The sequence below is a fragment of the Formica exsecta genome, unplaced genomic scaffold (assembly GCF_003651465.1).
Source record: "Formica exsecta isolate Colony F162 unplaced genomic scaffold, ASM365146v1 scaffold201, whole genome shotgun sequence".
Lineage (NCBI taxonomy): Eukaryota > Metazoa > Arthropoda > Insecta > Hymenoptera > Formicidae > Formica > Formica exsecta.
Genome location: NW_021849308.1, coordinates 1,027,834 through 1,040,434, shown reverse-complemented (window position 1 = coordinate 1,040,434; position 12,601 = coordinate 1,027,834). Strand labels below are relative to the sequence as shown.

The window sequence follows — 12,601 nt, the reverse complement described above, 5'->3', positions numbered from 1 at the left end:
CTGAACCAAGCTGGTGAGTAAATAGATATTTTGATATTTATTAATGATATATATATATAATTTTTATAAGGAAAAATTTATTTTAAATTGATTATAAAATTTATTAAAAGAATATTGCGATGGTATTGAGGCATCATATATATATATATATATATATGTGTGTGTGTGTATGTATGTATGTATATGTATATGTATATACATATCTTATTTGATTCGCCAATCAAGTTATGGTGCTTAATATATTATATATTAATTATAAATACAAGTACGTTTTGTAAAAAAATATTATGTTTATTTACTAATTTTATATATTTTATTATTATTTATTTTAATATTATTGTTTGAAAATTGAAAGATGTTGAAAGCTGAATAAAATTATAAGCTCAGCTTTGATAAATATTTATAAAAAAAATTTGTATTAAATATATGTATGAACATATAGAATAGACAATCAAACTTTTTTCATATAAATATAAAAACTATTTAAATTATATAAAACGTATCAAATAAAGATATTGTTATTGTTATATATATACTAATTCAGATATTTTGTTATCAATAATTTTAATGTCTTTTAATTTCACACAACACACACATAGAGTATTTCCAACAAAAACCAAGAAAAGTTTATTTACATTAAATGCAGAGTACATTTAAATGTGGTTATTAAACATGTTGAATATATATACACATTAGAAATTTCAATGGCATACAGCATGAGCACTTTAATTACAGGTGAGTTCAACTCAACCGGCATAGGTAAGGCCTGCCAGTCAGTGGCGCCAACAACCACAAAATACCCAACAAATCACCTTCTAATCTGCGATAATAATAATAAAATAAATAATCACAACAATGCAGAACATAATCATCACAAGTACAGAAAGCAAAACACACCGGGCTTGCTTGGTTTGCAGCTGGGCAGCTCCGCCAATAACTCTAAGTCTATTTGTAAGACATTAAGTGATAATAAGACTAGCTTTAGTAATCTATATATTAGAGTATGTATAAGGGTACGTGTAAATTTTGAAAGGGATGAAGCGTATCGCGCCGTTGGGGTACCTAGCCTAGTTAGGATACCCAAGTCTGATAGTCCCCAACGGTTGTTACGCCTCCCTAACTCTGACGACAATTACTCCTTACTAGGGTCCTGCCTTGACCTAGGCGACAACAATAAATTTAAGGCTAATTTTAGTTATGTAAGTAATAACAACTCCAAGTCTGTGATATTGCTCAGCTCAACCAGTTACAGTAATCATTACCTCCTCTTTAGTGGTGGCTTTGACAAGATAGTTGCTGTTATCCCGGTTCTTTGTATTAAGAGGGTCGATTCTACCACCACATCGAATAGAATGAAACTACTAGGTGATAAGTACGACGCCCTAGTTACCAGTTTTGCTCAGACCTCCAGACTGCTTGCAAACAATAGAATTCTGGACGATTCTAACATCCGAGTCTCGCTGAGCCGCCGAATAGTACGACACCTCTTGAAATTGCATTTGAACGGCAACACTCTAGTACCGGTGTCTGTTTATTACGCTCAGAATTTTGCGATGTACGCCGCCAGTTCTTCCATTACGCTTATCGTTTTCAGAAACGAAATAATTGACCACACTTTGCGATCTTTCCTGAAAAATCTCACACAATTATATGTACAATCTTCTATTTCTCCATTATGTAATGTCACTGTGACCGAGCTGATGCAACACATATGTGTTCCATTATTAGTAATATGTAAAAGTAATGATTACAACGTTGGTAATAATTATAATGAATATTATAATAACGAGTACAGTAACGTTGGTAGTATTGAAGAGGAAATTAATATTAATAATAATAATAATAATCCAGATGTTATCGGAAACATTGTTGACATCGCTGTGTGCTACAAGACTAGTGTAATGACTACTAATGTTAGAATCTTAGGGTCTCAAAATGATGGTATTAGTTGTACCGAAGCAACAATATTTACTGTTGGTGCTCTTTTATTTCAGGATAACAATAAGCCTCTAAACACTTGTTTTAAGATTAGTAGATATAATAGGGGATTGGTCGCTACCGATCGTGAATCTAACTCTACCATTAAGTTTGTATGTAGGTCTATGCTAAGCGATAAATGTAATAGTAATGTTAAGTTTGAAACATCTCATGCCGCTCGACTTGACGAATCTGACAACAGAAGGCAAGTTAAGTTGACTGTCAACATTCCTATAATGACTACCTGCAAGCCTACGATGACGCTTACATGCCAATCAGCCACCGTCGCATCCCAAACAATTGCTGTACCTGTGTCTCGGGCGGAGATTCGCACGAACGATAATGAAATGCGATTGGAATATTTCAATGTACTCCAAAATGACCAAATATGTATCCAATATATGTTGCTAAGTCATACAGATGATCTTAATAAGAATGACTACTTGTGTCATTATGACGCAACTAAATTTAAACTCGTGCAAATTTATGCTATTGACAAGCTCAAGGCTACTACAACAACATCGAAAGATGACGCTCAGTTGATCTGCAAATATGACCGAGATAATCTTAGACGCGACCAAAGTCGTAAGAACGATGACGATGATAATGATGATAATAATGATAATAATGATACCATCATATGCAACGGCAACGAAGATTCCATTGTATCGTCTACGTTGCAATGGTCAAACCTTATAAAGTGTGTGCGTGCGTTAGTTCCTGCTTGTCGAAGAACATACGAGAAGTACGGGAGCGAATACGGAGTTCAACGGCGTCAACTAAAATCCATCTTGGACATCCTGTTTCGTAATCCTGTCGCGCAGTTATATCACAAATACAACGAGCCTATTACAAGTTATAAACAACGTTGGGGCATACCAATGGTTCTGCGATTAGCAGGGGGCGGAGAGAGTTCCTTGAATAGCGGTGGAGCTACCAATTGGGGAACGACGCAAGCCACCACGCCGAATAACAACAATACGAATCAGAGTGGATGGGGTGGTACACCCGGAAATCCACCCGGTGGTGCTAATGCACCCAATAATTGGGGCGGAAACACCGTCAACCGATCTGTCACTGGAAATCCAAATCAAAATCAAAATCAAGGACCTCCTGGAAGCCAAAATAATCCGGGTAAGGGCACCAACAGCTAAAAAATTTTTACAAATTTTTACTATACATATATATATCACTAAAATTATTTTATATATATATTTAACTTATTTTATCTTTTCTAATTTTGTATTATAATCTTTTAAAACATTAATATGCTATGCGATAATATATTGATAATATTAAAACATAACAAAATGCATAAATATTTTGAATACTCATAAATAAATTATGAAAATATTACTTAGAAAATATTAAATACTCTAGTTGTGTGAATAGATTCTTCTTCTCTACAATTTATAATGACAAATGTATTTCTTTTTTGATCAATTATAGGTAATGTGAGCAAAGTTACTAATCCCAATCAACAATCGAATCAACAATCTGGTCCGCCAACGTCTCAATCAAATAATCCTACTCAAGCGAATCAGAATAATAACCAATGGCCTCAGGGAAAGTCTAACAACCCAGGTGGTCTTGGACAAAATCCATCAGTGCAAAATAACAACAGTAGCGGCGTTCAACAGCAACAATCTTCAGGTTCGAGTGCGAATAACAATCAATCGAATAATCCTACCCAGGGAGCTGTGAGTATCGGTAATACTTCGGCGACTAATAACCCGTCTACGAAACAGCAACTCGAGCAACTCAATACGATGAGGGAAGCGCTTTTTAGTCATGATGGTTGGGGCTGCGTAAGTAAAATACAATATAGTTATATATTTTAGAAGAGTGCAATTTTTAAATGATTCTTGCTATTCGAGATATAAAATCTCAATCAATTTTTTATTATGTCGAAAAAGTAGAAATATATGCAGCAACAAACTTTATAATTACAACAGTTAACAATCGTGACCGTGTTTAATGCAATATTCATGTATATGAATAACTGTACAGCAAAACGTGAATCAAGATACAAATTGGGACGTGCCGACGTCTCCCGAACCAAGCATGACCAAAGACGGTGTACCGATCTGGAAACCACCAGTGAACAACGGTACCGATCTATGGGAGGCGAATCTGCGTAACGGCGGACAGCCGCCGCCTCAGCAGCAAACGAAAACACCGTGGGGCCACACTCCGGCGACCAATATTGGCGGCACCTGGGGCGAAGATGATGAAACAGCTGATTCGTCAAACATGTGGACTGGTGCACCGACGCAGTCACAGCCGAGCGCTGCTCAATGGACCGGTGCCGCTGGCAATCAAGCTGGTATGTGGCGAGTTGGGCTAGTGAAGGCTGGAGATGCTAGATCTATATAGGCAAAGTATATATTTAAAAAATTTTTTAATTTTGACTGGGAAATACTCTTGATTTTAATATTATATATTAGATATTTATCATAATTACGTAATTAAAATTATATATAAAAGAAAAATAATGTTTTTAATACAGTACAGAGAGGCATCGTGTATGTCTATAATATTGTTTGAAAATAAATCTGTAATAAAAAAATATTTATATCGCGCACAGCACGCGTACACTGAATGTGACTTGATTGATTTCGGGCCATTCTGAACATAGTCCTATATTAGAACGAATAATTGGCTATAAAGTGTATATTTCAAAACTTATATTTGTATTTGCAGAGTTAAACATAAAAAATAAAAATTGTGATATATACTTGCCTATTAGAATGAAATATAGACTGGCTGCAATGCAAAATGAAACTAAAGCGATTTATAAGTAATTACATTAAAATTGTACGTTTTTTAATTACGATAATAATTATCGCAGATTTGACAAAGTATCATATCACGCTTAACAGTTTAGATGAAATCTAGATTACTTATAAATCGATGATTATCGCGCGCGGCGATGAAAATAACTGCAATTACAAAAAAACGTTGATTGCTGCGATAGGATCCAATTGGGGCGATCCCAGAATAGATCACAGAGATCCAAGAGACTTGCGATCTGTGGATCCGAGAGAGATGCGTGACCCACGGGATCACCGTATGTCTTTGGATCCACGAGATCATATGCGTGTGATGGATCCGATGGCTCGTGATCCGCGAATGGCCGACATGCGTGGTGATCCGCGTGGGATATCAGGACGTTTACATGGCGCAAACGCGGACGCGATGTGGAGTCAGCCACCTGGACCTCCTGGACATCATCAGATGGGTCATCAACACCCGTCCGGACCGCCGGCCAAGATGCTTAATCCATCGAACATGAATCAGTGGGCCGCGCCACCGCCGAAGGATATTATGCCTGGCAAACCAACCGGTTGGGAAGAACCCTCGCCGCCGACACAACGACGCAACGTGCCCAATTACGATGATGGTACTAGTCTCTGGGGAAACCCGGGTGCTAATCAGCGCGCAATACCGGGTAGCAAAGTGTCACACTGGAAGGATATGCCTGCACCGAATTTGGCTCGTGGAGGTACATGTTCGCAAAGTGTCCCGAAATTTAATTTTTGTTCGATAGTATTGTTGAAATAAAAATTATTAATATATATTTATTTTTTATTTGAAAATTTTGTAAAGGTTACTTAATACTAATCTCGTGTCTTTTACTTTGCAGGCATGCAATGTCCACCGGGCATGCCACAGAACAGAATGCCAGGACAACCTGGAATGAAACCAGACGTAGGTAATCCTATGTGGGGTCATCCCGGCGCTCCGAGCGGACGCAATGGAACCTGGACAGATGGGCCGCATGACACCGCATCCTGGGAGGATGCTAAGGCACCCGCTACATGGAATGAACCTCAACTAAATCCAGCTTGGGGTGGTCCAACTGCGCACAAGCCGAAGCCTATGGGACCTACTGGTAGTTGGGGCGACTCTGATATGGATCCGACTCCCAGCTGGGCACATCCTACAAAGCCCACTTTAACAAAGGAAGTTATTTGGAATAGTCGCGAGTTCCGATATCTCTGCGAATTAGGATTTAAGGTATGAAATCTTTAATTGTTATTTTTTATTTCTATCTATAATTTATATTTCTCCGTCGTTTATTTTTGCAATTTATTAACTTGCTAAAATAATAGTAGATTTAGAACTCAAGGCTTCTAGTTTCTCATTGCAGCAATAATGAATTATGATATTAGAAATGAGAAATGATGTCAATTTTTTTCTTAGAGTAAATTAGTTGTTTTGTATGTAATTGATTGTGTTTGACAGTTTAAATTTGTAAAATATACCGACGTCTCTTGCCGTACATATAAATTTAACATTTTGTCGAATTTTTATTAAGGCATAATAAAAAGAATAAATTTTAAATTTTTTAAATAGACTATTATTAAAAATAATGAAATTATAGGATACTATAAGAATATGTAATATTTACATGAGAACACTATTGTCTTTTTTAGAAAGAAGATGTTGAAGTGGCATTAAGGAATCGAGAGATGAACCGAGATGAGGCACTGGAACTTCTCAATCAAATACGTCCTGTCGACCAGTGGAGACGCCACGATACGCACTCGGGTTACGATCCGGCGCATCAAGCGACCACTGCGCCTGCATATCCCCGATTTAATCATGTTGGACAGCAGATGTCATTTCCTCCAGTAAGTTTAATCAGTTGAGTTAAACAATATGTGTGCACAAACATATATTTTTGTTTTGTGGAAAACAAGTTTTTGATTGTGAGCAATTTCCTAAGGAGTATAGGATTTTTGAATAATATGTTTTTTATCCTTTATTAACAATATTGATTTTGAAAGTGTGACAAAGTGAAGATATTTGATAGCAAACAAATACGCGCTACGGTTTTTGATGAAATTTGTTTAACAAGTAATGAAATTGAGCAAGTGTACATTTTGATAGTGTTTTATTAGAAATTAACAATGTCTAATAGTTGAAAGTGATGAATTGAAAATGAAGAAACCGCACAATACTGATGCAGTATTAATACTTACTAATTGTTTTTTGTATTATAAATGTCTCTCTTACATCATTGAAAATGTAATACGTGTGTCAATCATATATGTTTATGTATATAGCATAAATATTTGCATATAAATAAAAATAATTCAAATATTATAGGAATTAAATATTTAAATATGAAAGTCTTGTAAAAAGGTACAAATTCTTTGTTATGATTCATATTTGAGGTATAGAGTTTTAATAGTCTATAATGAAAATATTGTAACTGTTAAATATCCATAGTAAAAATGTACTTGTGCAATCAATATAATATATTAATGTGTACGGAAGAAGAAGAGGAAGAAAGAAGGTAGGCATAGGGTACAATTTGTATTTAACACAGGGCGGAGGAGTGCCCAGTGGGGCGACCAGTGGGGGTGTAGGTGGTTCTGTCACCAGTGCTAGTCTTCTCAAACTTCAACAACAACAACAGCAACAAACAGCTGTTCCGCTACAACAACAGCAGCCAAGTACCAATGCGCCACAACCTCCTTTCAATCAGGTGAACAAATTCACTCTTGAAAACGTCAAACTTTTTATCGGATTGTATTTAAATTTCTTTACTTTTTTTTATGGTAAAAGAAAGGCACATACTATAATGCCAATTTTGTATCTATGCGCGCTAATGACAAAGCGCGATCACAGGGGTCACATGTTTCGACAAATTCCTAGTAATGACTTATTGTTAGAAGATTGGATAAATTCATTTTTCATAAAAGTGGTCTGATGATAATGATTTATTTATTTATTTATACAAGAGGGGGGGGGGAGGTTATATATACAGTCTATCAATCAAAATATTATATATTTTCTTAAATTAGCCAATATTTTGTAAAAACTCTACGCTACAAAAAGAGATATTATCATATAGCAAATATATTTATTAATGTACATGTATATAATTTAGTCTGCTTTTTAAATGCATGAATTTGTATTTGTATAATATTAGCTTTGAGCATGTTGATCATTATTTGTTATTAATGAAGTATTACTAACTATTGGGGCAGTTAAGAAGTATTGTTCTAAATCTAAATTAAACACATTTACACACTGATAATTCGGTTATATATAGGATATTTATTTTCTTTTGATATTATATAATCAAAAAGTAGCGATATATAAAATATACATTATTTATTACGAAATATTATATATTAATAAATTGCAAACACACATTAATGTATAAATATATTTGTAATATATTAATATTAAAAAAACACACATAAACCAGTTTGTAGCTTTACAATCAAGCTAAATTTGATTTAGCTTAAATATACATAAGAAGAATTGTGTTTATATATAATATTTATATTTTATTTAAAAAATATATATTTTATAAAAAATAGAAAATCACATAATGTAGATATATACATATTTTGTCTATATAATTTAAATCAAATTGCCCTCAATTTATTTAACATATGTGGTATTTTTATACATATTTATATATTAATTTTCAGGCATCTCGCACAACACAGAATCAGCCAAGTACGCAGCAATTGCGTATGCTCGTGCAGCAAATTCAATTAGCTGTCCATGAAGGATATCTGAATCACCAGATTTTAAATCAACCACTAGCGCCTCAAACTCTGATGTTACTAAATCAGTTGCTGCAGCAGATCAAGGTTCTGCAGCAATTGCACCAACAGCACACTCTTCAGAATACTTCAATGAAAGGAAGCAATCAGTCTGCTCTGCAGATTAGTGTTCAAATTACAAAAACCAAGCAGCAAATCACAAATTTGCAAAATCAGATTGCGGTACAGCAAGCGACGTACATGAAACAACAACAACAACATCCAGCTCCTCCATCACAAGCGTCAGAGTATTACAAATCCTCTGTGCACGATCCTATGTCAGCTTTACAAAACAGTTTTAGTGATTTAACGATGAACAAAGAACCTCCGGTGGTATGTGTGTGTGTTTGTTTATACATATAAATATACGAGATCTTGATGTGCAATTATGTATTCTATATTTGTATTTTTTTTTCGATAGAGTCAACAACAGTCGAGATTAAATCAGTGGAAGCTGCCATCGCTCGACAAGGACGGTGATTTGGTGTCAAACGAATTCTCCCGTGCTCCCGGAACTACAAGTAAACCGCCCACAACACCTGGTGCTTTGACTCAATCGCATAGTAGTCCAAACATGAATCCATTGTTAGGTCAAAGTGACGGCACATGGTCTTCTCGACTCGGCGATAGCGGCTGGCCTGACCCAGGTAACAGCGATTCGACCGATGGAAAAGACTGGCAACCAGGTGGTGCCGCATATACAGACCTTGTACCGGAATTTGAACCAGGGAAGCCATGGAAGGTAATCCATTTCCAATACCGTCAAACGTTATTTGCTTTTTATCGTCATCGAATGTTTTCAGAGAGTATACTGTTCATGATATAAAACTATACTTGGAGAACACGCATAAACATTAAAGCATAAAAAATAGCGTGTTAGTATCTAAAGCTTATCCAGGTCCACCTATATTTCATTTCATTTTAGGGTACCCAGATAAAAAGCATCGAGGATGATCCTAGCATCACTCCCGGCTCTGTTGTGCGCTCTCCGTTATCTCTAGCAACTATCAAGGATCCCGATACGATTTTTTCGTCGAGTAGCAAGACATCACCTCCACCACAAACGGTCAATCCTGATACATCAATCCCGAGTCTAAGTAATTCTACGTGGACATTTAATCCACCAGCTACCACACCTAGTGCATTTACTAGGTAATTGTTCTACCTAAATATATATTATATTATTGAATGTACAGTTATAAAAGCTCAATTTGTTGCAGCACTTCCAAGAATACATGGGGAGAGTCTGCTCCTCCGCCAACTGCTGTGACTTCGGAACTATGGGGTGCACCAATGAGCAAAGCGCGCGGTCCACCTCCTGGCTTGGGTAGTAAAGGGGCTACGAACGCAAGCAACGGCTGGGGAGCCGGCTTAGGAAGTGTCAGTAGATCGTCCAGTTCGTGGGGTCTTCAATCGTCGTCGGTTAGCAATTCGAGTTGGATGTCTACTTGGCTTCTACTGAAGAATCTTACTCCACAAATTGACGGTTCCACCTTGAAAACATTATGTATGCAACATGGACCGGTTCAAGATTTCCGTCTTTACCAGAATCATGGAATTGCTTTGACGAAATATTCTTCTCGCGACGAGGCAATAAAGGTGAATACCCCCAAAAAATACGGAATTATATTGAAATTTGTTCAGATTATTGCGATATATAGTATTTGTGTTCATAAATTTTGTTTTGCTTTAATGGTTGAAATATATTATGGAACTGTCAATTTTCTTTTTTCAGGCACAAGGAGCCCTAAACAATTGCGTCCTGGGTAACACAACGATATTTGCCGAGTCGCCCGCAGAGAGCGAGGTGCACACGATTCTGCAGCAACTCGGCCACGGCGGACAACAACAGGCCGGTGGTTCCGGCGGAGCCGGTTGGGGCCTTAGACCAACTAACAAAGCTGGCCCGCCGCCCGACACATGGGGAGGCAGTTCTAGTCAGCTCTGGGGCGCCCCGCCCACCAGCAATTCCCTGTGGAGCAATGCCGGGATAGACAACAGTGACCAGCAACGAGCAACTCCCAGTTCTCTCAACTCGTATTTACCCGGAGATCTTCTGGGAGGTGAGTCGATGTAGAGAACGAGAGTCTATCCGCCCGAAATCTTGTCAAATAAGTGAACAAATTCACTTGCTTATGACGCAAGTCCAAAGATGCAGCTCGGCTGACGCAAATTTCGTGATTGAATGCGTATTACTTCCCCTTCCGATCCCCCTTATTTCTCTTAGATCACATTTTGTATATTCAAGTATTATCACGTTATCGATCGGTGTTTTTGGTTAGAGTGGATACAAGATATATCTGCTTATGTATACTCTGTCGATGATAAGAAAGAGCGAATGTATGAGAGGAAGAGGGAAAGGAAGGGAGAATTGTGAGAGAGTGATAGAAAGAGAGAAAGAGAGAGGGGGAGGGAGTGTATGTATGTGCGCCCGTGCGTGCGTGCGCGTGCGTGTGTGTGCGTGTGTGTGCGTGTGCGCAAAAGAGAACGAAAGGAAATGAGACGGACGAGGTCTTCACGAAACGTCAATTATATTGCTAGGAAATGCAATTACTATAACGAGTTACTTAACAAAGAAATTACTACCCTCGTATCCGCCTTGAGTAGAAAACACGCGTAAGCGAAATAATCACAGTGGTATACAACCAAATTGTGCGATAGATATCTAATTTTACATGACAAATCACACTCACACACATATACATTCATCAGAAACACTTAATAAAAACGAAGGTACTTGTAAGTACGAATGCGGTCGCGTCATTACTCCAAGGAGATAGGAATATCACCAAAAGATTTACGGATTACAGAAGATCAAGTTAGGTCAAGTTATACCAATCGCAACGGTCTTTTCATCAATCTCTTGGTGCGTGTACTGCGTGCGATCTGCCACGATATGTAACGACAAAATGGCGTTCTCATCGTTCTAAGCCAATCTAATAAGCATGTATCAAGATAAAACGTAGACAAGAGAGGAGAAGAGAAAGAAAAAAAAACTATCTGCGCTCTTTGTGCTGTTTTACTGGGAAGGAAGGGCGCTTTTCTCAATGAAGATTTATCGTCGAGGGTCTCTGATCAGGTCAAAGAGTGTTCCATTTTTTGCTGGACAGTTCCGAAGACTGCAGCGAGTATCAAATGTAGACTGTATCAATCTAATCAAAAGAAAAAAAAACCTTAAAAAACAAGCATTGACGTCGCTGCCTGGTGTTCTATCCCGACTTCCAATCCCCACTGCGCTCCGGACCCCCCACGAATGTGGAAGAAACGAGAGGAATGCAGGGATATTAGATCAACTGGGCAACGACGCAACGATACCAAATGTTATCGCAATAACGTAAATTTTATTCTATATTAAATCTAGATGCCACCTGTCGTGCCAATGTCCAGTGTGTCTCTTTACCATTTATTAACGTAGAGTTTAAATGAAAAAAAAAGAAGATAAACAGGAGATAAGGAGAAATGGAAAAAAAACGAGATGAAGCGATTAGAGCACGAAGCGTTGAGAAAGACCGAGGAAAGTGCTGATACAAACGGCTAATAAAGCGGCTGAAAATATGCAGTATACATGAAAAATAAACATGAAGACAAGTAATGGACACTACATACCGATTATTGCGTATGTAGTATATTACGCTTCTCTTGTTAATGATGATACTTCGAACTCACAGTAATCACAATGGTCCGCGTAAGATCGCAATGTGAGTAAATGGCGATGTTACGAATGGATGGCATTTATTACGGGCGCATATACTGTCGAGCGGAGAGCTCACAGTCTCTAGGATGAATTTAAATTAGTTTTTCTCTTCAACGTCAAAGGTACCTGAATGGACTGATAACCAAACGACGAACAAGCGAACTGTTATTTACTCATGCACAACAGTTTCTTTCTTTTTTTTTGTCTTTCCGTTTCTCCGCGTGTCGGCGCGGAATTTTGGAAACGTTTCGCGATCAATCAGTGGGCATAAAACCGCGAAAGATGTGAAAGAGACGGCTTTTTTTCCTTCGTCAATTGAGACATAGAAAGAGAACAAGATATATATATGTAATATATA

General features: G+C 37.3%; 1 protein-coding gene across 5 annotated transcripts in view; it reads left to right on the top strand.

Annotated features, from left to right (window-relative positions):
- Nucleotides 1-12,210, top strand: part of LOC115234630 (trinucleotide repeat-containing gene 6C protein-like) — a 28,680-nt gene extending 16,470 nt beyond the window's left edge. For 3 of the 5 annotated variants that reach the window (XM_029805835.1, XM_029805836.1, XM_029805834.1), the window contains exons 5-17: nt 1-13; nt 736-3,111; nt 3,427-3,785; nt 3,988-4,303; nt 4,955-5,482; nt 5,624-5,997; nt 6,417-6,614; nt 7,316-7,474; nt 8,433-8,888; nt 8,971-9,291; nt 9,475-9,701; nt 9,770-10,148; nt 10,285-12,210. The exon at nt 1-13 is cut by the window's left edge and continues 1 nt beyond it. In XM_029805835.1, the coding sequence (XP_029661695.1) occupies nt 1-13; nt 736-3,111; nt 3,427-3,785; nt 3,988-4,303; nt 4,955-5,482; nt 5,624-5,997; nt 6,417-6,614; nt 7,316-7,474; nt 8,433-8,888; nt 8,971-9,291; nt 9,475-9,701; nt 9,770-10,148; nt 10,285-10,626 (6,048 nt within the window). In that variant the 3' untranslated portion in view covers nt 10,627-12,210. The remainder of the gene's footprint in view (nt 14-735; nt 3,112-3,426; nt 3,786-3,987; nt 4,304-4,954; nt 5,483-5,623; nt 5,998-6,416; nt 6,615-7,315; nt 7,475-8,432; nt 8,889-8,970; nt 9,292-9,474; nt 9,702-9,769; nt 10,149-10,284) is intronic. The other 2 variants (XM_029805838.1, XM_029805837.1) reach the window with 2 other exon arrangements.
- Nucleotides 12,211-12,601: the final 391 nt, after the last annotated feature.